Source organism: Symphalangus syndactylus, chromosome 13 (genome assembly GCF_028878055.3).
Source record: "Symphalangus syndactylus isolate Jambi chromosome 13, NHGRI_mSymSyn1-v2.1_pri, whole genome shotgun sequence".
NCBI classification, from domain to species: domain Eukaryota; kingdom Metazoa; phylum Chordata; class Mammalia; order Primates; family Hylobatidae; genus Symphalangus; species Symphalangus syndactylus.
Window position 1 is genome coordinate 35,206,710 of NC_072435.2, and position 27,936 is coordinate 35,234,645.

At 47.3% G+C, this 27,936-nt stretch overlaps 1 protein-coding gene across 1 annotated transcript in view; it reads right to left on the reverse strand.

The window, feature by feature from the left end:
- MUC16 (mucin 16, cell surface associated) overlaps positions 1–27,936 on the reverse strand; it is a 215,135-nt gene that overhangs the window by 91,529 nt on the left and 95,670 nt on the right. Inside the window, exons 7-8 of the mRNA XM_055237836.1 lie at positions 4,155–25,868; positions 2,212–2,325 (exon numbers count right to left, since the gene is read on the reverse strand). Of these exons, the coding sequence (XP_055093811.1) occupies positions 2,212–2,325; positions 4,155–25,868 (21,828 nt within the window). The remainder of the gene's footprint in view (positions 1–2,211; positions 2,326–4,154; positions 25,869–27,936) is intronic.

Genomic DNA, 27,936 nt, shown 5'->3' on the forward strand with positions numbered 1-27,936 from the left:
CACAAAGCCTATTGGAGCTTGGTAGAGAAAGGGGGTAAAATGAAGGGGATTTTGACTCTGATTATGGAGCAATGTCCCTGTGTTGCTGGATATACTCTAAAAACAATATGTCTGAGAATGCACACTCTAAAGTGCTTCATGTGTATCTAACAATGATGGTGATGATGATGGTGATTATGTTGATGGGAAGGAGGAGGAGGAGGAGGAGCAATTGCAAAGCACTTGACATGCACTGTCTTTTTGATCCTCACAAGAACATTAAATGGCACGTTCTGGCCAGGCACGGTGGCTCACGCCTGTAATCCCAGCACTTTGGGAGGATGAGGTGGGCAGATCACCTGAGGCCAGGAGTTCTAGGCCAGCCTGGTCAACATGGTCAAACCCCGTCTCTATTAAAAATACAAAAGTTAGCCAGGCACAGTGGCGTGCATCTGTAATCCCAGCTACTCGGGAGGCTGAGGTAGGAGAATGACTCGAACTCAGGAGATGGAGGTTGCAGGGAGCCGAGATTGCGCCTCTGCACTCCAGCTTGGGTGACAGAGCAAGACTCTGCCTCAAATAAATAAATAAATAAATAAATAAATAAATAAATAAAATGCACATTCTATAATTCTTGTCATTTTACAGGAGAGAAAGAGAAATCCAGAGACCACAATTTACCAAGGTCACACACAGCTATTGACAGGGCGAAAACTTGAACATTATCATATCTAAATCCTAAACCCATATTATTAACCATTGTGTTGTATTAATTCCCTAAAGGAACTTCTGGATCTTCCAGAATGGAAAGAGAATGAAGTGAGGTGAAAATGCCCATCTAGTAAGATGGATCTTAGGATACATTCTCCAGTTCAGTGGTTCTCAACCAGGGGCAGTTTTGCTTCCAGGGGACACTTAACAATGTCTGGAGATATTTTTGGTTGTCACAACTGCGTGTGGGCAGAAGGTATGGCATCTAGAACAGAGGCCAGAGAGGCTGGTACATCCTACAATGCACAGCACAGCCCCCATCGCAAAGAAGCATCTGCCCCAAATGGCAATAGAGTCAAGGTTGAGAAACCCAGATTTTTATTTATTTATGTATTTCATATTACTGCCTTTTAAAGTGAAAATTTTGTTTCAGACTCTATTCAAAACAGAAGGAGGAATTACTAAATATTGTGACAAAGAAAACATGTAACAGTGATGTCATAAACCATCTTACATTTATATTGTGTTTTTATTCCCCCCATTATACTTACATATTGTAATTTAGCTCTCCAGTGATGACAAACATAAATAATCCAGGAGCTCACCCATCTTCTTTATTTGAGTGAAAGTTTAAAAAAATGTACAGTTCCAAAGTTTTCATCATGGGAGATATAATCCTAGGTATTTTTTTTGAAGTTTCTCTCACAAGAGAGTTGTGCCTGTTTTTCAACCAGGGCATACATAAAGGCTGTTAATTCATACTTATTTTTCCTACATTTGCTAGAACTATTCGGATGTATTTTCAGACATACTATCTCTCTCTCTCTGTCTCTGTCATATATATATATGTGTATATATATGTATATATATACATATATACATATATAGTATATTTTATTTAAATAAAAATATATTTTATTTATTTATTTATTTATTTATTTATTTATTTATTTATTTATTTTTGAGCTGGAGTCTTGCTCTGTCACCCAGGCTGGAGTGCACTGGCACAATCTCAGCTCACTGCAGCCTCTACCTCCTGGGTTCAAGCGGCTCTCTTGCCTCAGCCTCCCGAGTAGCTGTGATTACAGGTGCGTGCCACTGTGCCCGGCTAATTTTTATATTTTGAGCAGAGATGGGGTTTCACAATTTTGGTCAGACTGGTCTCGAATTTTTGACCTCAGGTGATCCACCCGCCTCAGCCTCCCAAAGTGTTGGGATTACAGGCATGAGCCACTGCGCCCAGTTCATAGTAAGTTTTTAATGAGCATTTTAAAAATTTAGTTAATATGGACAAATTTGTGAACATTCGATGTTGGAAAAAACTCACTCAGCATGCCATAAGGAGAAAGAGAAGTGGTAACATCTGCCTGGTAACCATTAGACAAAGACTCAGTTCAGACAGGGAAACCTATGACAACCACATACAATTCTCTCTCTAAAGAATGCAAACATTTTGTCTCTCTGGAGGAAGAAATATGGTCAAGAGTGGCATTACTGGGAGGTAAGCAAAGTTAAACCTACCTTCAGGACTGGCAGGTGAAGTGGATGTCTGAGGGCCTTTGACTGGTCTTATGGTACCTCTGTGTGCTGCTTCACTGGGTATTTTTGTGATGTGCTCCACAATGCCATCAGTTCCTGAAGATGAAGGTGGGGAGGAAAACTGGGTTAACTCATCTCATTCAGAAGAAGAGTACTATCTAAATGGATCCACTTCATTGGCCACAAACACTCCTCAAGTCCATCAGTATGAATTGGAGCTGGGACTATGTGGCATAAGTGGCCACACCTGTCCATAGATCCATCCACCTACCTATAGATTTGTCCATCCTTCCTTTCATTCATCCCTAGATCTGATCATCTATTCTTCCATTTTTTCTTCCTTTTATTCTTTCCTCCTATCACCCATTCTTCCTTTTGTCTTTCCTCCCTTCTTTCCTTTCTCTTGCTTTTCAAAATTTTAATTTAAAAGTTTGTATTTCAATAGCTTTGAGGGTACAAGTGGTTTTTGCTTATATGGATGAATCATATGTGGTGAAGTGTGAGACATTTTGTGCACCCTCCTTTCTTCTTTCCATCCATCTTTTCTTCAATCTTTACTTCATTTCATCCTTCTACCCTTCTTTCCTTCAATCTGTATCCCCTTCAATCCTGTCTTCCATCATCTTTCTTTTCATCCTTCCTTCTGTGCCTCTATCCTTCCTCCGCTTCATCTTTGCTTCCTTCCATTCACTCATCTCTCCATTCTTCCTTTTATCCATCCAACTACACTTCTCCCTTCTCACCATGCCATTCATCACTTGCTTACTGAACACCCGTGACTCAACTACTGAGTCACATTGTAACACATGGGTCAATAGCCACCAATGTGTCTAAATTTAGTGCGAATTACAAAACTAATGTGAAGAAGGAGAGGGAGCAAATCATTCTCCTGGAGATATTGTCCAGTGAGGCAGAAACTCGAGTCGTTGGAGGGCCTCTTTGGATTTGTGTCCAGAACAAAAGTTGGTGCCAAGCTCAACCCTTTCAGAGGAATGGAATCCCCAAGAGGTTCCTTCCTTTATCTGCTGACCTCTTGGAAGTAGTGTTTCCTCCTTCTAGGCTCTGGATGCCTCTTACCTTATTAGGTACTTTGTTCCCTCTATTTTCATTAATTCACCTTTTCCTTTCACTTATCCATTTTGTCTCTTGCTCAACTTAAAGGGAGAAACCCTCCCTTATGTCTACGTAGTATTTTAGCTGTTCTTCTAATGCCCTATACCTCACTGATGCTCCCTTCATTAGAATCCCTGAGAACCCCCATGTTGCCAAAGCACTTCTCACCTCATTTCAACTTGGCAATTCTATAGTATTTAACAGAATTTACCATTTCTCCTTCCTAAAACCCTCCCCTCCTGTGGCTTCTGTGATGCCAGAACTTCTTGCTTTTTCTGTTACCTCTCTGACCCCTCCTGTTTAGCCCAACAGTTAGGAGCATGAGTTCCTAGTGACACACAATTTGAGTTCTTATCCTGGTTCTGTCACTTTCTAGCTATATGACCTTAAGAAAGTTACTTAATCTCCCTGTGCCTAAATGTTTTCATCTCCAAAATAGGCTTATAATAGTCTCTCCATCAATTAGTGTTACAATTGAGGATCAAATAGCTTAATAAAACTGCATTTGAAACAGAATAAGTCCTGTTATAAATATTTTCTGTTGTCATTATTCTTATTGTCATCATCATCGTTACTAGTAGTAATATTAGAACACCTATCATGATACTGTAATGATTCAATTATTTGCTTTTTATTTTTGTTTCTCCAATTCCTAACCCAGTGCCTAGAAGTGAAATTAGATAAACACATGTTTGCTAAAAGAATTTCTGGTACAGGAATAAACTAGTTAACTCTTTTTTTTTTGCTTCTTAAGAAGGGGTCATTTCCTATGAGCCCCCAATAATGGGATTGTAGGGGCTGTGGGTCCTTACTTGTCAACCGTGTTGAGAGTGAAGGAACTTGATAAGCACTTGTCACTGTTCCCAGCTCAACGCTCTCTGTCATTCTGGTACCCCAAATGGGTGATGAAGATGTCCTGCCTGGTTGGCTTGAAGTGTCCAAAGTACTGACCATAACCAAGTGTCCTTCAGTAGTGCTGCTCTCTGTCCCAAGACTGGTGTCCACTCTATGTGGGGTAGCTGAAGAGGAAGTTATCTCATGGAGGGCTGGGATGGTTGAAGAATCAGTGGTAGTGAAGGTTGAAGAGGAGAATGGCACAGGAGTGGATGAAGGCAGGCTCTCTGAAATGGCGGACAGAGTAGCATCCCCAGGGCCTGACTCTGTCCTATAGAATGGACTACCTGAACCTGAGATGGCTCGTGGAACTCCAGTGGTGGCAAACGAAGTCATGGCCTCTGATAGAGAAGGCATCACTGTGCCAGTGGAAATAGCCTCAGCTGAAAGCAGCAAATCTGTACTCAGATGATGAGTACTTTCTGTTACAGACATAGTAAACTTGGATTCTGGGAAGGAGGTCATCCCAGTGGACTCCATAATAGATGGAGAAGCATTAAAGGGGGTGATTATGTCCACTGGAATTTCAGTATGCTGTGAGGCTGGAGGCCGGTCTGGGGATGATGTTTTCACAGAAGAAGTGAAATCAGTCTTGAAACTCTGTAAAAGGTGAGTGGGCCTAGGAGAAGAAGCTGTATTTGTTGGTGTGACTGAGCTGGTGTCCAGGGACATGTTAGTCTTCCTAAATCCAGAAGTCAGATGAGAAAATGGCTCTGCCTCAAATCTTGTGGTCTCAAAATTGGCAAGCATTGATGTGGAAATAGAGGTTTCAGCCATGGAAGAGGAAGTACCCACTGGGTATGTAACCTTGGATGGCTCCGAGTGGATCGAAACAGAGGAATATAGTTCATGTCCAGAACTGGTGGTTCCCACATTGGTCACTGCCATGCTTGAAGAAGGATGAACTTTCTCTGTATCTGTGGTGACTTCAGAGGCAGCCAGTATTTGAACTGAGGTGCTGCTCAGATTTGGAGATAAACTGGTTCCAGGTTCTGTGCTTGTGTCTGTAGCCTTCACCATGCCTGGGGTGAGGAGAGAAGTCACAGAAAAAGAGGAAGGGATACTCTGCGGTAATGTGGGAGAAACAGAAGGTGAGGTCGTGACAGGTAAGGACAACAGAGAAGATGAAGAGCTAGTTTTTTCCACAAAGGGAGAGATCTTCCATGATGGATTTTCAGGACTCCTACTCATAAGAGTTGTCATCTCTGAGTGTAAAAATCTTGGAGGAACAGTTGAATGGGTCCTTGCCAAGGGGGCTGTTGTTGTGGCCAAGGTAAGAGTACTCTGTGCTGTAGCCCCAGGAGAACTTGTTTGGGCGGTGATGGTCATTTGTGTTGATTCTGACATCATGGATGAGGAAGAGAGCCTGGTGATCACTTCAGTGATGATGTCTGGAGACATTGTGGACTGATCAGAGTCAGGGATGTGTGTTGTATTAGAGGACATGACTTCTGTCATGGAGACCTCAGTAGTAGCACTAGTGGGCACTCCAAAAAGGACTGCACTTGTTTCTGTGATGGAGGTGGTCTCTTCAGAGGTGCTAGTCTCCCTGAATCCAGGAGTCAGTGAGAATGTTGGCTCTGTCGGAATCCTAGTGTCAGAGAAGGCAGGAGTTGATGTGAAAAGAGTGGTATCCTCCACAGCAGAGGTGATACCCATTGAAGGTATGGCTGTGGTTGTTCCCGAGTCAGCTAGGACAGAGGAATGAGATTCATGAACAGAACTGGAGGTCCTCACTTTGGTCACCACTGTGTTTGAGGAAGGATGAATTTTCTCTGTATCTGTGATGATTTCAGAGGTGGCCGGTATTTCAACCGAGGTGCTGCTCAAATTTGGAGATGAACTGGTTTTAGGCTCTGAGCTTGTATCCAACACTTCTGTAGTCTTCACCAGGCCTGGGAGGATAAGTGAAGTCACAGGAAGAGGAGAGGAGGGGTTACTGTCTAGTAATATGGAGGACACAGGAGAAAGTGAGGTCGTGAGAGGTAATGATGTCAGAGAAGAGGAAGATCTAGTTGTTTCCACAAAGCGAGGGCTCATCCATGACAGATTTTCAGGACCCCTGCTCATAAGATTGGTCATCTCTGAGTGTGAAAGTCCTTGAGACACAGTTGAGTGGGTCCCTGACAAAGAGGTCATTGAGGTGCCCAAGGGAAGGGTAACCTGGGATGTAGCCAGAGAAGAACCTGTTCGGGTGGTGATGGTTATTTCTGCAGATTCTGTCATGGTGGGGGAGGTAGAGAGCCTGGTGACAACTTCATCGGAGATGTCTAGTGACATTGTGGACTGAGCAGGGCCAGGAATGGATGTTCTGCTAGAGGTCATATCTTCTGTCCTGGAGACCTCAGGAGTGGCACCAGAGGGCATCTTGTAAAGAACAGTGCTTGTCTCTGTGGATGAGGTGATGTCCTGGGAAGTTCTGGTCTCTGTCAGTCCAGGGGTCAGAGATGACATTGACTCTATCTCAATCCTTGTAATGCCAGAGGAGCCAGGCATTGTTGTGGAAACAATGTTATCTCTTATAGAGGAAGAGGTGACCACTGGAGATGTCACTTTTGTTGGCTCTGAGAAGCCTGGGGAAGAGGAATAGAGTTCCTCTCTAGCACTGGTGGTTTCCACATGAGACGCTGCTGTATTTTCAAAAACCTGAGTTGCCTCTGTCTCTGTGGTGGCTTGAGAAGTGGCCAGACTCTCATCTGAGGTCATATTCATATTGGGAGCTGAAGTGGTCTCAGGTTCCAAGCTTGCATCCAACATGTCTGTGGCCTTCATCATGACAGAGGTGAAAAGAGAAGTGACAGGGACAGGAGAGGAGTGGCTACTCCCAGATGGTGTGGAATAAAGTGGCGAAGGTGAGGTTACTGCAGATGAAGACACCAGGGAAGATGGAGGGCTGTTTTTTTCTACAGACAGGGGGCTTGGCCATGACACATCCTCAGGACCTCTGTTCATACGAGTTGTCACCACTGACTGTGGAAATCTCTGAGTTGCAGCTGAGTGAGTTCCTGGCCAGGAGGCTGTGCTTGATGTGTCCAAGGTAAAGGTACCCTGTGAGGTAGCCCTAGAAGGACCTGTTTTGGGGGTGATGGACATGTCTGTTGATTCTTTCCTTGTGAGGGGGGTAGAAAGTCTAGTGATGGTTTCTGTGGAGGTGTCTGGTGACATTGTGGATTGAGTAGGGCCTGGGATGGATGTTCTGCTAGAGGAGATGGCTTCTGTCCTAGAGACCTCAGTAGTAGCACCAGTGGGCACACTAGAAAGGACAGTGCTTTGTTCTGTGGCAGAGCTGGTCTCTTCAGAGATGCTGGTCTCCATCAACCCAGGAGTCAGTGAGAGCGTTGACTTTGTTTGAATCCTACTGGTGTCAGAGAAGGCAGGGGTTGATGTGAGAACATTTGTATCTCCTGTGGGGTAGGTGATACCCATTGAAGATGTGGCCTTTGCTGTCACTGAGTCAGCTAGGACAGAGGAAGGAGATTCATGTGTATAACCTGAGGTTACTACATTGGTCATCTCCAGTTTCTCTGTATCTGTGGTGACCTCAGTGGTGGTCAGTATTTCAGCTGAAGTGCTGCTGAAATTTGGGGGTGAACTGGTTTCAGGTTCTGAGCTTGTGCCCAACAGCTCTGTGGTCTTCACCAGCCCCGAGGTGAGAAGTGATGTCACAGGAAGCGAAGAAGAGTGGATGCTGTCTGGTAATGTGGAAGAAACGGGAGAAGATGAGGTCATGACAGGTGAAGACAGTGAGGAAGAGACAGAGCTGGCTTCTTCCACAGAGGGATGGCTCAGCCACGGCGCATCTCCAGTTGTTCTACTCATAAGAGAGGTCATCTCTGAGTGTGAAAATCCTTGAGATGCAGTTGAGTGGGTCCCTGACATGAAAGTTGTTGTTGAGGTGTCCAAGGTAAGGGTACCCTGTGATGTAGCTCCAGGAGAACTTGTTTGGGTGGTAATGGTCATTTCTGTAGATTCTGTCTTGATGGGGGAGGTAGAGAGCCTGGTGATCACTTCAGTGGATATGTCTTGTGACATTGTGGACTGATCAGGGCTAGGTCCTCTGCTAGAGGACATGACTTGTGTTCTGGAGTCCTCAATCGTGGCAGTAGTGAGTGCCTTGTAAGGAACAGTGCTCGGCTTTGTGGCTGAGTGGATCTCCTGGGAGGTGCTGGTCTCCCTTGGTGTGGGGGTCAGGGTGGATGTTGACTCCATCTCAATTCTTATTGTCTCAGAGGAAGCAGGTATGGTTGTAGAAACAATGTCTCTTATGGTGGAAGAGGTGACCATTGGAGATGTCACTTTGGATGGCTCTGGGAGACCTGGATAAGAGGAATAGAATTCTTGTCTAGCACTGATGGTGCCCACCTGAGTCACAGCTGTGTTTTCAGAAAGCTGAATTGCCTCTGTCTCCATGGTGGCTTTAGAAGTGGCCAGACTCTCATCTGAGGTGATATGCATACTGGGAGGTGAAGTGGTCACAGGTTCTAAGCTTGTGTCCAACGTGTCTGTGGTCTTCATCATGACAGGGGTAAAAAGAGAAGTCACCCAGAGAGGAGACGAGTGGCTACTCCCAGATGGTGTGGAATAAAGTGGCAAAGATGAGGTTACTGCAGATAAAGACACCAGGGAAGATGGAGGGCTAGTTTTTTCCACTGATGGGGGGCTTGGCCATGACACATCCTCAGGACCTCTGCTTATAGGAGTGGTCATCCCTGAGTGTGGAGATCTGTGAGTTGCAGCTGAGTGAGTTCCTGGCCAGGAGGCTCTGCTTGACGTGTCCAAGGTAAAGGTACCTTGTGAGGATGCCCCAGAATGACCTGTTTTGGGGGTGATGGTCATTTCTGCTGATTCCATCGTGGTGAGGGGAGTAGAAATTCTAATGATTGTTTCTGTGGAGATGTCTGGTGACATTGTGGATTGAGCAGGACCTGGGGTGGATGCTTTGTCTGAGGAGAGGGCTTCTGTCCTGGAGACCTTAGTAGTAGCACCAGTGGGCATTCCAGAAAGAGAAGCACTTCTCTCTGTTGCTGAGCTGGTCTCTCGAGAGGTACTGATCTCCCTTAATCCAGAAGTCAGGGAGGAAGTTGGCTCTGTCATCATAGTTTCTGGGAAGGCAGGAGTTGATGTGAAAACACTTGTATTCCCCAGAGTGGAGGTGGTAGCCATTGGAGATGTGGCTTTTGTTGTCACTAAGTCAGCCAAAACAGAGGAAGGGGATAGATGTTTATAAATCAAGGTCCCTACATTGATTACAGGTGTGTTTGAGGAGGGACGAATTTTCTCTGTATCTTTGGTGACTTCAGAGGTGGCTAATATTTCAGCTGAGGTGCTGCTCAAATTTGGAGGTGAACTGGTTTCAGGTTCTGAGCTTGTGCGCAACATGTCTGTGGTCTTCATTGGGCCAGGGGTGAGAAGTGCAGTCACAGGATGAGGAGAGGAGGAGATGCTCTCTTGTAATGTAGAGGAAAAAGAAGTTGAGGTCATGGCAGTTGAAGATAGTGAGGAAGAGACAGAGCTGGCTTCTTCCACAGAGGGAAGGCTCAGCCATGGCACATCTCCAGGAGTTCTACTCATAAGAGTGGTCATCTCTGAGTGTGAAAATCCTTGAGATGCAGTTGAGTGGGTCTCTGACCAAAAGACTGTTGTTGAGGTGTCCAAGGTGAGGGTACCGTCTGATGTAGCCCCAGGAGAACCTGTCTCAATAGTGATGGCACTTTCTGCTGATTCTGTCATAATGGGGGAAGTAGAAAGCCTGGTGATCGCTTCAGTGGAGATGTCTGGTGACATGGTGAACTGGTCAGGCCCTGACATGGATGTCCCCCTAGAGGAGGTCACTTCTGTCCTGGAGACCTCAGTGGTAGCACCACTGGGCACTTCAGAAAGGACAGTGCTTCTCTCTGTGGCTGAACTGATCCTCTCAGAGCTGCTGGTCTCCCTCAATCCAGAAGTCAGGGAGGATGTTGGTTCTATCTGAATTCTGCTGGTCTCAAAGAAGTCAGAAGTGGATATGGAAACACTCGTTTCCCCCATGGTGTAGGTGGTACCCATTGGAGTTGTGGCTTTGGGTGTCTCTGAGTCAGCTAGGACAGAAGATTGTGATTCATGCCCAGAACTGGAGGTCCCCATGTTGGTCACTGCTGTGTGTGTGGAAGGATGCATGGCTTCTGTATCTACAGTGTCTTCCAAAGTGGTCAGTCTCTCATGGGAGGTGCTGCTCAAATTTGAGGTGGAACTGGTTCCAAGTTCTCTGCTTATGCCCATCCTGTCTGTGGTTATCACCAGGTCAGGGGTGAGAAGAGAAGTCACAGGAAGAGAAGGGGAAGGGAAATCCTCTGCTAATGTAGAGGAAACAGGAGAAGGTGGGGTCGTGGCAGGTAGAGACAGCAGGGAAGAGGCAGAGCTGGTTTCTTCCACAGAGGATTGACTAGGCCATAACACATCACCAGGGCTTCTGCTCACAAGAGTTGTCATCTCTGAGTGTGAAAGTCTCTGAGCCACAGTCGAGTGGGTTTCTACCCAGTTGGGTGTTGTTGATATGTACACAGTATGAGTACTGTCTGGTGTAGACCCAGGAAGATCTGTTTGTGTCTTGATCATCATTTCTGCTGATTCTGTCATTAAGCGGGAGGTAGGGAGTCTGGTGATGGTTTCTGTGGAAGTCTCTGGTGACACTGTGAGCTGAGCAAGGCCTGAGATGGATGTTCTGCTAGACAAGGTGACTTCTGTCCTGGAGACTTCAGCAGTGGCACCAGTGGGCACTCCAGAAAGGACAGTGCTCATCTCTGTGGCTGAGCTGGTCCCCCCAGAGCTGCTGGTCTTTCTCAGTCCAAGGGTCAGGGAGGATGTTGGTTCTGTCTGAATTCTGCTAGTCTCAAAAAAGCCAGGAGTTGATGTGGAGACACTTGTATCGTCTCTGGTGGAGGTAATAACCATTGGAGATGCGACTTTGGATGTCTGTAAGTCAGCTAGGACAGAGGAAGGGGATTCATATCCAGAACTGGAGGTCCCCACATCGGTCACTGCTCTGTTTGAAGAAGGATGAGTTTTCTCTGTATCTGTGGTGACTTCAGAGGTGGCCAGTATTTCAACTGAGGTGCTGCTCAAATTTGCAGGTGAGTTGGTTACAGGTTCTGAGCTTTTGTGCAATATATCTGTAGTTTTTTCCAAGCCAGACGTGAGGAGTGAAGTCACAGGAAGAGGAGAGGAAGAGATGCTCTCTGGTATTGTGGAGGAAACAGGAGAAGGTGAAGTTGTGGCTGGTGAAGACATCAGAGAAAATGAAGGTCTAGTTTTTTCCAGAAGGGGAGGGCTTATCCATGATACATCCTCAGGACCCTTCCTCATAAGAGTGCTCATCTGTGAGTGTGAAAATCCTTGAGATACAGTTGAGTGTGTCGTTGTCAAAGAGGTTGTGCCTGACGTGTCCAAAGTACTGGTGCCTTGTGTTGTGGCCCCTAAAGGACTTGTATGGGTGTTCATGGTTATTTCTGCTGATTTTGTCATGACAGGGGATGTAGAGAACCAGCTGACGGTTCCTGTGGAGATGTCTGGTGATATTGTGGATTGAGCGGGACCTGGGATGGAGGTGACGTCTTCCTTGGAGATCTCAGTAGTAGCACCAGTGGGCACTTTAGAGAGGACAGTGCTCATCTTAGTGCCTGAGCTGGTCCCTTCAGAGCCGCTGGACTCCCTCAATCCACGGGTCAGGGAGGAAGCTGGCTCTGTCTGAATCCTCCTAGTCTCAAGGATGGCAGGAGTTGGTGTGAGAACACTTGTATCCCCCATGGTGGAGGCGGTATCCATTGGAGATGAGGCTTTGGATGTCTCTGAGTCAGCTAGGACAGAGGATTGCGATTTATATCCAGAGCTGGTGGTCACCACACTGGTCCCTCTTGTGTTTGTGGAAGGATACACGGCTTCTGTATGTGCAGTGTCTTTGTAAGTGGTCAGGCTCTCATGGGAGGTGGTGCTCAAACTTGAAGATGAACTGGTTCCAGGTTCTGTGCTTGTACCCAAGTTATCTGTGGTTGTCACCGGGCCAGAGGTGAGAAGTGAAGTCACAGGAAGGGGAGAGGGGGGGATATGTCCTGGGAATGTGGTGGAAACAGGATGAGGTGAGGTCATGGCAGGTAAAGACAGAGGGGAAGATGGAGGGCTGGTTTCTTTTACAAAGGAAGGGCTAGGCCATGACACACCTCCAAGACCTCTGCCCATGGAAGTGGTCATCTCTGGGTGTGGAAATCCCTGAATTACTGTAGAGTGAGTTTTTACCCAAGAGGGTGTGGTTGCTGTGTCCAAATTAAGGGTACTTTCTAGTGTAGACTCCGGAGGACCTGTTTGGGTTGTGATGGTCATTTTTGCAGATTCTGTCATGACGGAGGAGGCAGAAATCCTGGTGATGGTTTCCACGGAGATGTCTTGTGACATTGTGGACTGCTCAGGGCCTGAGATGGATGTTCTGCTAAAGGAGATGGCTTCTGTCCTGGAGACCTCAGTAGTAGCACCAGTGGACACTTTAGAAAGAACAGTGTTTGCCTCTGTGGCTGAGCTGGTCTCTTCAGAGGTGTTGGTCTCCCTCAATCTGGTGGTCAGTGAGGGAGCTGGCTCTGTCTGAATTTTCCTAGTGTTAGATAAGGCAGGAGTTAATGTAGAAACACTTGTATCCCCCATGATGGAGATGGTATCCATTGGCGATGTGGCTTTGGTTGTCTCTGAGTCATGTAGGACAGAGGAAGGGGATTCATGTCCAGAACTGGAAGTTTCAACTTTGGTTACTGCTGTGTTTGAGAAAGGATGAATTTTCTCTGTATCTGTGGTGACTTCAGAGGTGGCCAGTATTTCAACTGAGGTGTTGCTCAAACTTGGAGGTGAACTGGTTTCAGGTTCTGTGCTTGTGTTCAACACCTCTGTAGTCTTCACTTGGCCTGGTGTGAGAAGCGAAGTCACAGAAGCAGAAGAGGAGTGGCTACTTGCTGGTAATGTGGAAGAAACAGGAGAAGGTGAGATCATGGCAGATAAAGACAGCTGGGAAGATGGAGGGCTGGTTTCTTCCACAGGGGGAGAGCTAGGCCATGGCACATCTCCAGGACCTCTACTCACAAGAGTGGTTATCTCTGAGTGTGGCAATCTCTGAATCATAGTCGAATGGGTTATTACCAAGGAGGGAGTGGTTGATGTGTCTAACGTAAAGGTACTCTCTGGTGTAGACCCAGGAGGACTTGTTTGGGTCTTGATGGTCATTTCTGATGATTCTGCCATGATGGGGGAGGTAGGGAACTTAGTGATTTTTCTTGTGGTGGATATTTCTGGCAACATTGTGGACTCAGCAGAACCCGAGATGGATGTTCTGCTAGAGGAGGTGACTTCTGTCCTGGAGATCTCAGTAGTAGCACCAGTGGGCACTTCAGAAAGGACAGCACTTGTCTCTGTGGCTGAGATTGTCTCCACAGAACTGCCTGTCTCCCTCAATTTAGGGCTCAGGGAAGAAATTGACTCTTTCTGAATTCTGCTAGTCTCCAAGAAGTGAGGGGTTGACATGGCAACAGTTGTGTCCTCCTGGGTGGAGGTAATAAACATTGGTGATGAGGCTTTGAATGTTTCTGAGTCAGCTAGGGCAGAGGAAGGGGATTCATGTCCAGAGCTGGGGGTCTCCACATTGGACGCTGCTGTGTTTGTGGAAGGATGCACAGGTTCTGTGTTTGTGGTGTCCTTGCCAGTGGTCAGTCTCTCCTCTGAAGTGTGGCTCAGCTTTGGAGGTGAACTTGTTACAGGTTCTGGGCTTGTGTGTAACGTGTCTGTGGTCGTCACTGGGCCAGAGGTGAGAAGTGAAGTCACAGGAAGAGGAGAGGAGGAGATACTCACTGGTAATGTGGAGGAAACGGAAGGAGGTGAGGTTGTGGCAGGTAAAGACAGCAGGGAAGGGAGAGAGCTGGGTTTTTCCACAGAGGAAGAGCTTTGCCATGACATACCTCCAGGACCTCTGCTCATGAGAGTGGTCATCTCCGAGTGTGGAAATCTCTGAGTCAAAGTTGAATGAGTCTTTGCCTGGGACTCTGTGGTGGATGTGTCCAAGGTAAGGGTATCCTGCGATGTAGACCCAGAAGGACCCGTTTGGGTGAGGATGGTCATTTCTGCTGATTCTGTCATGGTGGGTGAGGCAAAGAGCCTTGCCATTGTTCTTGTGGATATTTCTGGCAACGTTGTGGACTGAGAAGGGCCAGGGATGGATGTTCTACCAGAGGAGGTGACTTCTGTCCTGGAGACCTCAGCAGTAGTACCAGTGGGGACTTCTGAAAGAACAATATTTGTGTCAGTGGAAAAGTTGGCATTTTGGGAAATGCTGGTCTCCCTCAGTCCAGGAGTCAAGGAAAATGTTGACTCTCTCTTAATTTTTGTAGTCTCAGAGGAAACGGACATTGATGTGGAAACAGTTGTATGCCCCATAGTGGAGGTGGTACCCACTGGAGCTGTGGCCTTGGTTTTTTCTGAGTCAGCTAGGACAGAGGATTGTGACCCATGTCCAGAACTGGTGGTTTCCACATTAGTCACTGCTGTGCTTGTGGAAGGATGCATGGCTTCCATAGCTGTGGTGTCTTCATCTGTCGTCAGTATCTCATGGGAGGTACTGCTCAAATTTGGAGGTGAACTGGTTGTAGGTTCTGGGCTTGTGCCCAATGTGTCTGTGGTCATCACTAGGCTAGAGGTGAGCAGTGAGGTCATAGGAGAAGGAGTGGTGTGAACGGTCTTTGGTAATGTTGAGGAAACAGGTGAAGGTGAAGTCATGGCTGGTGAGGGCATCAGGGAAGAGGAGAAGCTGGTTTTCTCTATAGAAAGAGGGATTGTCCGTGATAGAATCTCAGGGCCCTTGTTCATGAGAGTGGTCATTTCTGAGTGTGAAAATTCCTGAGTCACCATCGAGTGTGTTCCTGCCCTGGTGCGTGTAGCTGGTGTATCCAAGGTAAATGTGCCCTGTGATGTAGATCCAAGAGGAGGGCCTGTTTGAGTGATGATGGTCACATTAGCAGATTCTGTAATGCCAGGGGAGATAGGCAGCCTGGGGGTCATTTCAGTGGAGATGTTTTGTGACTTTGTGGAATGATCAGGGCCGGGAATGGATGTTCTTCTAGAATTGGCAGCTTCTGTCCTAGAGGTCTCAGGAGTAACACCAGTGGTCACCTTGTGAAGGACAGCACTTTTCTCTGTGGATATGATGGGCTCCTGGGAGGTGCTGGTTTCCTTCAGCCCATGAGCCAGGGAGGATGTCGACTCCATCTCAATCCTTGTAATCTCAGAGGAGCCAGGCATGGATGTGGAAAAAATGGTGTCCCTTATGGTGAAAGAGGTAACCACTGGAGAGGTGACTTTGGGTGGTTCTGAGTAGGCTGGGACAGATGAATAAGATTCCTTTTCAGAAGTGGTGGTCCCCACATTGGTTACTGCTATGCTTGTGGAAGGATATATTTTTCCTATATCTTTAATGTCTTCAGAAGTAGTCGGGATCTTATGTGAGGCGCTGCCCAAGTTTGGAGGTAAACTGGCCACAGATGCCAGCATATCTGTGGTCTTCACCAGGCCAGAGGTGGGGAGTGAGGTCAGATGAACAGGAGACCAGGGCCTACTTTCTAGTAATGTAGTAGGCACAGGGGACGGTGAGGTTATTGCTGGTAAAGACAGAAGGGAAGAGGAAGAGCTGGTTTTTTCCACAGAGGGTGGGCTTGTCCCTGACATGTACTCAGGAACTCTACTCGTAAGAGTGGACACATCTAATTGTGAAAATCCATGAGTCATAGCTGAGTGGGTCCCTGCCTGTGAGGTTGTGATTGATGTGTCCCAGGTAAGGGTATCCTGTGATGTAGCCCTATGAGGACCTGTTTGGGTGGCAATGGTCATTTCTTCAGATTTTGTCAGGCCAGAAAAGGTAGAAAGCATGGTGACAGATCCTGTGGAGGTGTCTGGTGACATCGTGGGCTTTTCAGTGCCTTGGATGGATGTTTTGCTAGAGGAGGTGAGTTCTGTTCTGGAGACCTCAGTAGTAGCAGCAGTGAATGCTTTGTCAAAGACAGTGCTTGTGTCAGAGGATGAGCCAATTTTCTGGGAGGTGCTAGTCTCCCTCAGTCTAAAGATCAGGGAGGAAGTTGTCTCAGACTCAATCTTTGTCATCTCAGAGGATCTGGGCATTGATGTGGAAACTATTGAGTCCCCCGTGGTGGAAGTGATAACTACTGCAGATGTGGCTTTATATGGCTCTGAGTCAGGTGAGACAGTAAAATAGAATTCATGTGGTGAACTGGTGGTCCCCACATTGGCCATTGCTGTGTTTATAGAAGGATGCATTGTGTGTGTATCTGTGGTGGCTTCTGAAGTGGCCAAGGTGTTCCTTAAACTTTGAGGTGAACGAGTCACAGGTTCTAAGTTTGTGTCCATGTCTGTGATCTTCACCAGTGCAGGGGTGGGTACTGAGGTCACAGAAACAAGAGAGGAAGTACTGTGCACTTGCAATATGGAAGTTACAGGAGAAGGTGAGGTTGTCACAAGGACAGGTGCCTGAGAAGAGAGAGAGTTGGCTTCTTCTGCAGAGAAAGGGCTTGTCTTCGACACATCATTGAGATCATTGTTCACGACAGTGGTTGTTTCTGAATCTACAAAATCCTGAGTTCCGGCTGATGGAGTTCCTGCTGGAGTGGCTATGGTTGATGTGTCCAAGGTCAGTTGGCCAAGAGATGTCACCTCAGAAGGATCTGTTTGTGTGGTGATGGTCTTGTGTGTAGATATTGTCAAGGGAGGAGAGTTAGAATGTCTGCTGCTGGCTTCAGGTGAAATGTCTGGGGACTCTGTTGACTGAGCAGAAGCTGGCATGAATGTAGGATCATAGTAGGTGACTTCTGCCCTGGAGACCTCAGTAGCAGCATCCATGGACACACTGGAGAAAACAATGTTTGACTCTGTAGTTGAGTTCATCACCAGGGTGGTGCTGTTCTCTGTCAGTTCAGGAGTCAGGGGGGATGTTGACTCTCCGTCAATATTTGTAGTCTCAGGAGAACCAGGTGTTGATGTGGAAACAATAGCGTCCTCTGTCGTAGACCCAGTAACCTTTGGAGGTGTGTGTCTAGATGGCTGAGAGTGGATTGAGACAGAGGAATACAGTTCATGCATAGAACTGGTGGTCCCCATATTGGTTTCTGCTGTGTTCTCTGAAAAGTGAATTGTCTTTGTATTTGTGGAGGCTTCAGAAGTGGGTCTCTCACCTGAGAAGCTACTTGCACTTGGTAAGGAGCTGGTCACAGGTTCTGAGCGTGCGTTCAACATGTCTGTGGTCTTCCTCCCGCCAGAGGTGAGAAGGGAAGTCACAGGGAGAGGAGAAGCAGGGCTACTTCCTGATAGTGTGGAATAAAGAGGTGAATGTGAGGTTATTGCAGGTAAAGGCACCGGGGAAGAAGGAGAACTGGTTTCTTCCCTAGAGAGAGGGCTTTGCCATGACACGCCCTTAGTACCTCTGCTCATAGTAGTGGTCTCCTCTGAGTGTGGCAATCTCTGAGTCACAGGTGAGTGCGTCCCTTCCCAGGAAGCTGTGCTTGATGTGTCCAGGGTAAGGGTCGCCTGTGAGGTAGTCCCTATAGGACCTGTTTGGTTGGTGATGGTCATTTCTGTGGATCCTGTTACAACAGGAGAAGTGGAGAGCCTGGTGATGGTTTCTGTAGAGATGGAAGGTGACATTTTGGAATGATCAGGCCCTGAGATGGATGTCCTGCTAGAGGTGAGAACTTCTGTCCTGGAGACCTCAGTAGTAGTAATAGTGGGCACTTCTGAAAGGACAGTGCTTGTCTCTGTCACAGTGTTGATCTCCTCAGACATGCTGGTGTCCTTTAATCCAGGAGTCAAAGAGGATGTTGATTCCGTCTGAATTCTAGCCTCAAAGAAGGCAGGAGTTGATGTAGAAACACTTGCATCCCCCATAGTGAAGGTGGTACCCACTGGAGATGTGGCTTTGGATGTGTCTGAGTCAGCTAGGACAGAAGATTGTGATTCAAGTCCAGAAATGGAGGTCCCCACGCTGGCCACTGTGGTGTTTGTGGAAGGATGCATGGCTTCTGTATGTGCAGTGTCTTTGTAAGTGGTCAGTCTCTCATGTGTGGGGCTGCTTAAGTTTGGAGGTAAACTGGTTACGGGATCTGGGCTTGTTGTGCCCAACACATCTGTGGTTGTCACCAGAACAGAAGTAAGAAGTGCAGTCACAGGGAGAGGAGAGGAGGGGATGCTCTCTGGTGATGTGGAGGAAACAGGAGAAGGGGATGTCATGGAGGGTGACATCAGGGAAAACCCAGAGCTGGTTTCTTCTACAGAGGGAGTTGTCATCCATGACACATCTCCAGGATTTCCACTCCTAAGAGTGGTTATCTCTAAGTGTGGGAATCCCTGAGACATGGTTGAATAAGTCCCTCCCTGGAAGAGCGTGGTTGATGTGTCCAAGGGAAGGGTACCGTGTGATGTAGCCCTAGGAGTAGTTGTTTGAGTGGTGATGCTCATTTCTGCAGATTTTGTCATGATGGGGGAGGTGAAGAGCCTGGTGATCATTCCTGTGGAGATGTTGGGTGTCACTGTAGACTGATCAAGGTCTGAGATGGATGTTCTGCTAGAGGAGGTGACTTCTGTCCTGGAGGACTGAGTAGTAGCACCCGTGGGCACATAAGAAAAGGCAGTATTTGTTTCTGTCGCTGAGCTGGTCTTCTCAGACGTTCTTCTCTCACTCATTCTAGGGCTCAGGGATGCCGTTGACTCTGTTTGAATTTGGCTATTTTGAGAGATATCAGGAGTTGATATGAAAACACTTGTGTCCCCAATGGCGGAGGTGGTACTCATCAGAGGTGTGGCTTTCGATGTCTCTGAGTCAGCTAGGACAGAGGATTGTGATTTATGTCCAGACCCAGAAGTCCCTACATTGGTCACTGCTGTGTTTGTGGAAAGATGCATGGTGGCTTCTGTGTGTGCAGTGTCTTTGTAAGTGGTCGGTCTCTCATGAGTGGTGCTGCTCAAATTTGGAGGTGAACTGGTTACAGATTCTGGGCTTGTTGTGCCCAACACATCTGTGGTTGTCACCAGAACAGAAGTAGGATGTGCAGTCACAGGAAGAGGAGAGGAGGGGATGCTCTCTGGTGATGTGGAGGAAACAGGAGAAGGGGATGTCATGGCAGGCGAAGACATCAGGGAAGACACAGAGCTGGATTTTTCCACAGGGGCAGTTGTCATCCATGACACATTCTCAGGACCCATGCTCATGAGAATGGTCACCTCTGAGTGTGGGAATCCCTGAGTCACAGTTGAATGAGTCCCTCCCTGGGAAAGTGTGGTTGATGTGTCCAATGGAAGGGTACCGTGTGATGCAGACCCAGGAGGACTTGCTTGGGTGGTGATCGTCATTTCTGCAGATTTTGTCTCAATAGAGGAGGTGGAGACCCTGGGGATCTCTCCTGTGAAGGTGTTAGGTGGCACTGTAGACTTATCATGGTCTGGGGTTGAAATTTTGCTAGAAGAGATGACCTTTGTACTGGAGACCTCAGTAATAGTACCAGTGGGGACTTTGGAAAGTAGAAAACTCCTGTCTGTGGAAAAACTGGACTCCTGAGAGGTACTGGTCTCCCTCAGTCTAGGAGTAAAGAAATATGTTGACTCTCTCTTAATGTTTGTAGTCTTAGAGGAACCACGCACTGGCATTGATGTGGAAGGAGCTGGATCTCCCACAGTGGTGGCGATAACCATTTGAGTTGTGGCTTTGAGTGTCTCTGAGGCAGCCAGTGCAGAGGAATGGGATTCATGTCCAGAGTTGTTGGTTTTCACATTGGTCTCTGCTGTGTTTATGGAAGGAAAAATTTCCTTTGTGTCTTTACTGTCTTTAAAAGTGGCCAGCATCTTATCTGAGGTGCTGCTGAAATTTGGAAGTGAACTAGTCACAGGTTCCAAGCGTGTACGTAATATGTCTGTGATCTTTGCTAGGCCAGAGGTGAGAAGTGAAGTCATAGGAGAGGAGAGCCTATCGTCTGGTAAGGTAGAGGAAATTGGGGAAGGTGTGGTCATTGCAGGTGAAGACAGAAAGGAAGAGGGGGAGTTGGTTTCTTCCACAGAGGGAGGACTTGTCCATGATACATCCTGTGGAATTCTGCTCGTAAGAGTGGTCACATCCAATTGTGAAAATCCATGAGTCATAGCTGAGTGGATCCTTGCCTTGGGGGGGGTTGTATTTGATGTGTCCATGGTAAAAGTATCCTGTGATGTAGCCCCATGAGGACCTGTTTGGGTGGTGATGGTTATTTCTGCAGATTCTGTCATTATTGGGGAGGTAGACAGCCTGGTGTTGGTTTCTGTGGAGATGTCTAGTGACACTGTGGACTGATCAGGGCCAGGGATGGATGTACTGCTAGAGGAAGTGACATCTGTCCTGGATACCTCGGTAGTGGCACCAGTGAGCTCTTTGTAAGGAACAGTGCTTGTCTCCGTGGACGAGGTGATCTCCTGGGAGATGCTGGACTCCCTCAGTTTAGGAGTCAGGGAGGAAGTTGTCTCAGTCTCAATTCTTGTAGTCTTAGAGGATCTAGGTATTGATCCGGAAGTTGTGGTGTCTTCCACGGTGGAGGTGGTAACATTTGGAGATGTGACTTTAGATAGCTCTGGGTCAGCTGAGACAGTAGAATGTGATTCAAATGCTGAACCGGTGGTCCCCACATTGGTCACTGCTGTGCTTATGGAAGGATGCATTGTCTTTATATCTGTGGTGGCTGCTGAAGTGGCCAATATGTCATCCAAAGTGTTGCTCATACTTTGAGGTGAACTGGTCACCATTTCTAAGCTTGTATCCACCTTGCCTGTGGTCTTTACCAGTGAAGAAGTAAGAACTGAAGACATAGAAACAGTAGAGGAGGCACTGTGCCATTGTGGTGTGAAAGCAACAGGAGAAGGTAAGGTTGTGACAAGGACAGGTGCCTGAGAGGAAGGAGAGCTGGCTTCATCCTGAAAGGGAGGGCTTGTCTGTGACATGTCTTTGACATCATTGTTCATTGCAGTGGTTATTTTTGAGTGGGCAAACCCTTCAGTCACCGCTGATGGAGTCCCTGCTGAGGTTTCCAAGGTTGATGTGTCTAAGGCAAGTGGAATCTTTGATGTAGCTCCAGAAGACCCTGTCTGGGTGGTGGTCATGTGGGTAGATATTGTCATGGGAGGAGAGTTTGAAAGTCTACTGCTGGCTACTGAGAAAATAGCTGGGAACTTTGTTGACTGAGCAGGAGTTGGTACGAATGTTGCATCAAAAGAGGGGACTTGCATTTTGGAGGCTTCAGTAGTAGCCCCCACAGACACATTGGAGAGGATGATGTTTGACTCTGTAGTTGAGTTCATCTCCTGGAGGGTGCTGTTCTCTTTTCGTCCAGCAGTCAGGGAGGATGTTGTCTCTCCCTCAATGTCTGTGGTCTCAGAACCAGGTGTTGATGTAGAAGCAAGAGCGTCCCCCATGGTGGAGGCAGGGACCATTGGAGATGTGGCTGTGGATGGTTCTGAGCTGACTGGGAGAGCAGAATGCAGTACATGTGCTGAACTGGCGGTCCCCATATTGGTCACTGCTTTGTTTATGGAAGGATGAATTGTCTCTATATCTGTCGTGGCTTCCAAAGTGGCCAGTATCTCATTTGATGTGTTGTTCAAACTTTGAGGTGAATTGGTCACAGGTTCCATGCTTATGTTCAACGTATCTGTGGTCTTCACCAGTCCAGAGGTGAGAACTGAGGTCACAGAAACAGGAGAGAATGTATGTTGCCCTTGTAACGTGGAAGTGGCAGGAGGTATGGTTGTGACCAAGACAGGTGTCAGGGAAGAGGGATAGCTGGTTTCTGCCACAGAGGGAGGGCTTGTCCATGACACATCCTTGGGACCTTTGCTCATGAGAGTGGTCTTCTCTGATTGCATAAAATCTGGAGTCACAGCCAATGGAGTCTCTGTCAAGTAAGGCATGGTTGATGTGTCCAAGAGATATGAACCCTGTGTTGTAGCTCCAGTAGGACCTGTTTGGGTGGTGATGGTCACTCCTGAAGATTCTGTCATTATCAGAGAGGTGGAGGGGTTGGTGCTCACATTTGTAAATGTGTTGGTAGAAGTTTTGAAGTGATGAGGGCTTGGGATGGATGTTCCGCTAGAGAAAGTGGCTTGCGTCTTGGTGACATGAGTGGTAGCATCACCACTAGACACATGGGTAATGACAGTGTTTGTCTCTGTAGCAGAGCTGGCCACCTGGGATGTGCTTCTCTCCTGAAGTCCCTGGTTCACAGAGGACACTGTCTCAATCTCTGTGGTCTCAGAGGAGCCAAACACTGATGTGGAAGAAGTGATGTCCCCCATGATGTGGGAGGTAACCAGTGGAGATGTGGCTTTGGATGGCTTTGGATGGACTGGGACAGGAGAATGTTCAGAACTGGTTACCTCCGTATTCATCACTGCTGTGTCTGCAGAATGATGAATTGGCTTTGTATCTCTAGAGGCTTCATAAGTGGATAATGCCTCATCTGCTGTACTGCTCAAATTGGGAGGTAAACTGGTGCCAGGTTCCAAGCTTATCCTTGACATGTCTGTGGTCTTCCCCAGGCCAGAGGTCTCAGACAAGAAAACTGAGGTCACAGGTGGAGTAGAGGAGGGACTGTGTCCTTGTGATGTCAACAAAATATTGGAAGGTGAGGTTGTGGCATGGATAGGTACCAGGGAAGAGGAAGAGCTGGTTTCTTCCACAGAGGGAGGGCTTGGCTGTGACGTATCCTCAGGATCTTTGCTAAAGAGAGTGGTCTTCTCTGAGTATGTAAATCTCTGAGTCATAGCCAATGGAGTCCCTGTCCAGGAGGCTGTGGCTGATGTATCCAAAGTAGGTGCACTTAGTGATGTAGCGCCAGGTGGACTTGTTTGCATAGTGAGGATCATTCCTCCAGATTCTGTCATGGCAGAGAAGTTAGACAGCCTGGTGACGGCTTCTGAGGGGCTGTCTGACGACCTCATAGACTGGGCAAGGAATGAGCTGGATAATCTCTTAGAAGAGGTAATTTCTGTTCTAGGCCCCTTGGTGATCGCAGTGGAACCTGCGGAAGAGATAATACTTGTTTGTGTGGTTGAGCTGGTGTCCACGTAAGGGTTGAAGTCCCTGAGTTCATTAGTCAAGGAGGAATTAGGCTCTGTTCTAGCCCTTGTAGACTCTGACCATGTGGTTGTTGATACAGAAACAATTGCTTGTTCCCTGGTGGAGGCAGTAACCACTGGAGATGTGAGTTTGGATGACTCTAAGTGGGCTGGGACAGTGGAATGAGAAGTGTGTTCGGAACTTGTGACCCAGCCTGTGGTCTCTACTGTGTTTGTAGAAGGGTGAATTGCCTCTTTGTCTGTGGTGGACTCAGAAGGGGCAATTCTGTCATATGGGCTGCTTTTCCAACTTGGGGATGAAGTCGTCACAGATTCCAAGTTTATGTCCAGTGTATTCAGGGTCCTTAATACACTGGAGGAGCTGGTAACCTCCTTGATGGTCTCTTCTGAGACAGAATTCATCATCTCAGTGATCCAAGGTGCACTTGAGGTTGATTTTTCTTTCTCATTCCAAGAGTCAGATGTAGCTCTTGCCTCTGTTGTAAGAGCCATCTGCCCTTGACTCTGAAGAGTTGGATCTGGAGTTTTTGCTGTGTGTGGGATCACATCCAGAGTTGTTGCTGCTGATCTGGGCACCTGCCCTGGATGTGCAGAAGTTGTGGTGGGAAGCTGAGTAGAAGTCTGCTCTGCCTTTTTGCTTGTGGGATCTGGTCTTGAAAAAGTAACTCCAGAGCTCCTTGCCATTGCAGCTGGTGTGACTGCACTTGTAACGTCCCCTATAGAGAAGGGCAGCTGTGAGGTAGCTGGGCTGATCATGGTTTCCAAAGTGAATTCTTGAGGAGTTGTGGCCCCCTGAGGAGCTGAGGTAGTGGCTGTGGCTGATGACACAGATCTCCCAGTGTCCCAGTCAAGAGTGGACAGAGAATCAAACAGAAAAGAGGTCAGGGGCATATTTGGGTCAGTCTTTGTACTAGCATGATCTGTAGAAACCATTGAAATGGGCACATCTTCTGCTTCTGTACTACTGGGAGTCCAACTTGTACTTAAAATGTCAGGAACTGAGATGCTCATCCTCTGGACACGAGAAAAAGTTGAGATGGGAGTAGATGCAGTTGTGTCTGAGAGACTCAATGTTCTTTCACTTGTACTGGTCTCTGTCCTTACAGCTGAAGCATCAGAGGATGGAGTGACCAGGCTGGTTCCAATGACAGTTATAAGGCCATGGGGAGTAGACATGGAGTCTAATTCAGTGCTTGAGGCTAAGAATGAAGTTGTATGCATTGTAGAAATTGTTCCAGGAGAACTTGTAACTTTCAAGTTTGAAGTCATGTCTGTGACAGTCCAGGAATCTGATGCAGCTGTGGAGGACCAGGTGGGAGGGTGTTCTGTAGAAGATGTGCGCCTCTCTGTGGCCAGGGTGCTGTCCACGGTACTCACACCCACTTCTGGGTTGGGTGTGGTAGTCAAGATTGAGTTGGTTCCCATGGTGGTGATGGTGGTGGAAATACCTGGAGTAGGAGTTGTGGTTACATCCAGGATGCTCACTTCCATAGGAGATGAAGTCTGAGATAGATGCCCAGCAGTAGGGGCAATGTCACTGGTCACTGCACTTACGACGGCCATCAGAGTCTCAAGCCCTATTGAAGGGGATGTGACAGATGATGCAGAGCTTGTTTTTCCTCCTGAGGGATTAGTGAGGCTGGTAATGCCTTGGTCTCCAGAGGGCAGAGATACTAGTGAGGTGGTTTGTGCTGTGGAGGTGATGTATAATGTGTTTGTGACATCAGGAGATGCACCAAGGGTGATGTCACTCCCAGATGTCTGATCTGACCAAGAACTAGTTGATGAATAAGCCTCATCCACAGATCGACTTGTCTGTTGTTCAGCTGCCATTGTCTTGTTATTCAGGACAGTGGAGGGAATGGCTGTGGTGCTGACCCATGTCTCGGTTTTATGTTTGGATTTATCTGTCACTGAGCTCACAGAGTTTGGGTTGGTTACAGGGTCTTCAAGGATATTGGAAGATGTGCTCAGAGAGACAAGTGTGTCCACTGTGGTCCCTCCAGTAGAGCCATGCCACATAGAGAATTCCATTCCAGTTGTCTTTGAAACCAGTTCTGGACTGCTTTGCTGACCAGTCCCTGTGATGCTTCTAGCAGTTGGTGACTCTAGTGAGACAGAGGGCATTGTGGCCAGTGACTGCCTTGTCCTTCCTGAAGTTCCAGAATAAAGGTTGGTCCAAGCGTCAGGTGGGGATGGGGAGAGGGAGACCCTTTCTGTAGCCAATGTATTTTCTGTTGGTGACTTGGTTGGTGATGTGGCTCTTGTGGGCAGGTGAGACAGGCTGGTGCTGCCACTTCCTAGGGCTGTGGACTGAAGGGTGACTGGTTCCACTGTGGTCTCCATGGGAACAGTTGTTTCTGGAGTCTTCCAAGGAGAATTTCTCACAGTGGACCTGATCTCTGGGCTGATGCTGGGTTCCTTGGAGCTCATGATTTTGAGAGCGGTAGACATTTCTGGGCTTCCTGGGGATGTGCCTGTGATTAGAAAGTAAGTCAGTGGTGTATATGCAAGTGGTACAGAAGATGAGGTTTTTTTGTTTGACACTATCATTCATTTCCTCCCGGGATTTCAATTAAAACTATTTCCTCCTTCCCTGGGAAAGAAAATGTTGAGCTTTTAATTCTCACACTTTAAGCCTCTGGACACCAGGGAACACATTAAACATCCCAAGGGAGATGGTGAGGTTAGAGCTTTGACCATCTGGCTTGCTCAGGAGAAATTATCACCTGTAGCTCAGTTTTTCCCCATGCCCCATATAAAAGGTCTCTTTGTATAAGGGAGGATGTGATGAACCAGGGCTTCACCCATGCAAGAGGCTACCCCCAAACTATTTCCACTTTTGTCTTTGGAGCTTGCCCTTGCTAAACCAGTTTCAGCTTACAACTTTCAGCCTCCTTTAGGTTCCCCCAAATCTTAGTTCACTGCAAAGCTACTTAAGGATTTGAGAAGAAAGAGGATAAGGGAGATGAGCTCATTCTTTCTCGTCACCTTCATTTTCTTTCAAATTCATTCCTCCCTCTGAATCCTTTCCCTGTCCTTCAGGAAAATAACATCTAAGGAGTGAGAAAAATGTGACATTCCAAGAGCACTCCTAGGGACAATTTTTCACATTTTTCTAAGCAATTTGGCACTGCCAAGGACTTCAATCCATAATCTCTTATTCCATAGTAGCAAAGGCAACATTTGCCATCTCAAGTTCACCTATGCCCTCCCTGTGAACACAGTGATGGTCTCTGATTTAGAAAGATCCTTGACTCTGGAGCAGAAGAAAGTACAGAAGGAATCGACTCTGTAGCATTCTCTCCTGCTGAATTAATTGGCTATTGATCATGTAAATTAGTAAGTTGAAGCAACAGAAGTGTTCAGTTAGTAACATCTATCAGGAAAAAGTAATCAATATCCTCAGAGAAGAGTGTCAAGAAGTCAAAGGAACCTATTTTTTTTTTTTTTTTTGAGATGGAGTCTAGCTCTGTCACCCAGGCTGGAGAGCAATAGCGTGATCTCGGCTCACTGCAACCTCTGCCTCCCGGGTTCAAGCGATTCTCCTGCCTCAGCTTCCCGAGTAGCTGGGATTACAGGTGTGTGCCACTATGCCCAGCTAATTTTTTGTATTTTTAGTAGAGACAGGGTTTCACTATGTTGGCCAGGCTGGTCTCAAACTCCTGACCTCGTGATCCGCCCACCTCGGCCTCCCAAAGTGCTGGGATTACAGGCGTAAGCCACCACACCCAGCCTAGGAACCTATTTTAAAACCTAGTCCTTGCCGGGTGTGGTGGCTCAAGCCTGTAATCCCAGTGCTTACAGAGGCCAAGGTAGGTGAATCATTTGAGCCCAGGAGTTTGAGACCAGCCCAAGCAATATAGTGAGAACTACCTTTCCAAAAATTTAAGAAATACACACACAATTAACCAGGCTAATTGGTGATGATCACCTGCAGTTCTAGCTGCTGGGGGAGGCTGAAGTTGGAGGATTGCTTGAGACTGAGGAGGCTGAGGCTACAGTGAGCCATGATCATGCCATTGCACTCCAGCCTGGGCAATAGAGGGAGACCTTGTTTCAAAAAAAAAAAAAAAATGCTGTCTAGGCTGGGCACAGTGGCTCACACCTGTAATCCCTGCACTTTGGGAGGCTGAGGTGGGAGGATCTCTTAGAGCCAGGAGTTTAAGACCAGCTTGGGCCACATAGTGAGACCCCTTCTGTACAAAAAAAAATAAAAAAAAAAACAATAAGCTGGGCATAGTGCAGAGGCTCCAGAGCCCAGTGAGTGAGCTGGACAGCTTCCCAGCTACTCAGGAGGCTGAGGTGAGAGGATAGCTTGAGCCCAGCAATTTGAGGCTGCAGTGAGTACAGTGAGTACTGCAGTGAGTATACATCATGGTACTCCAGCCTGAGTGACAGAATGAGACCGTGTCTCAAAAATGAAAGAGAGAAAGAAAGAAAGAAGAGAAGAAAGAGAAGGAGAGGAGAAAGAGAGACAGAAAGAAAGAAGAGAAGGAGAGGAGAGAAAGAGAGAAACAAAGAAAGAAAAAGAAAAGTTGCTAG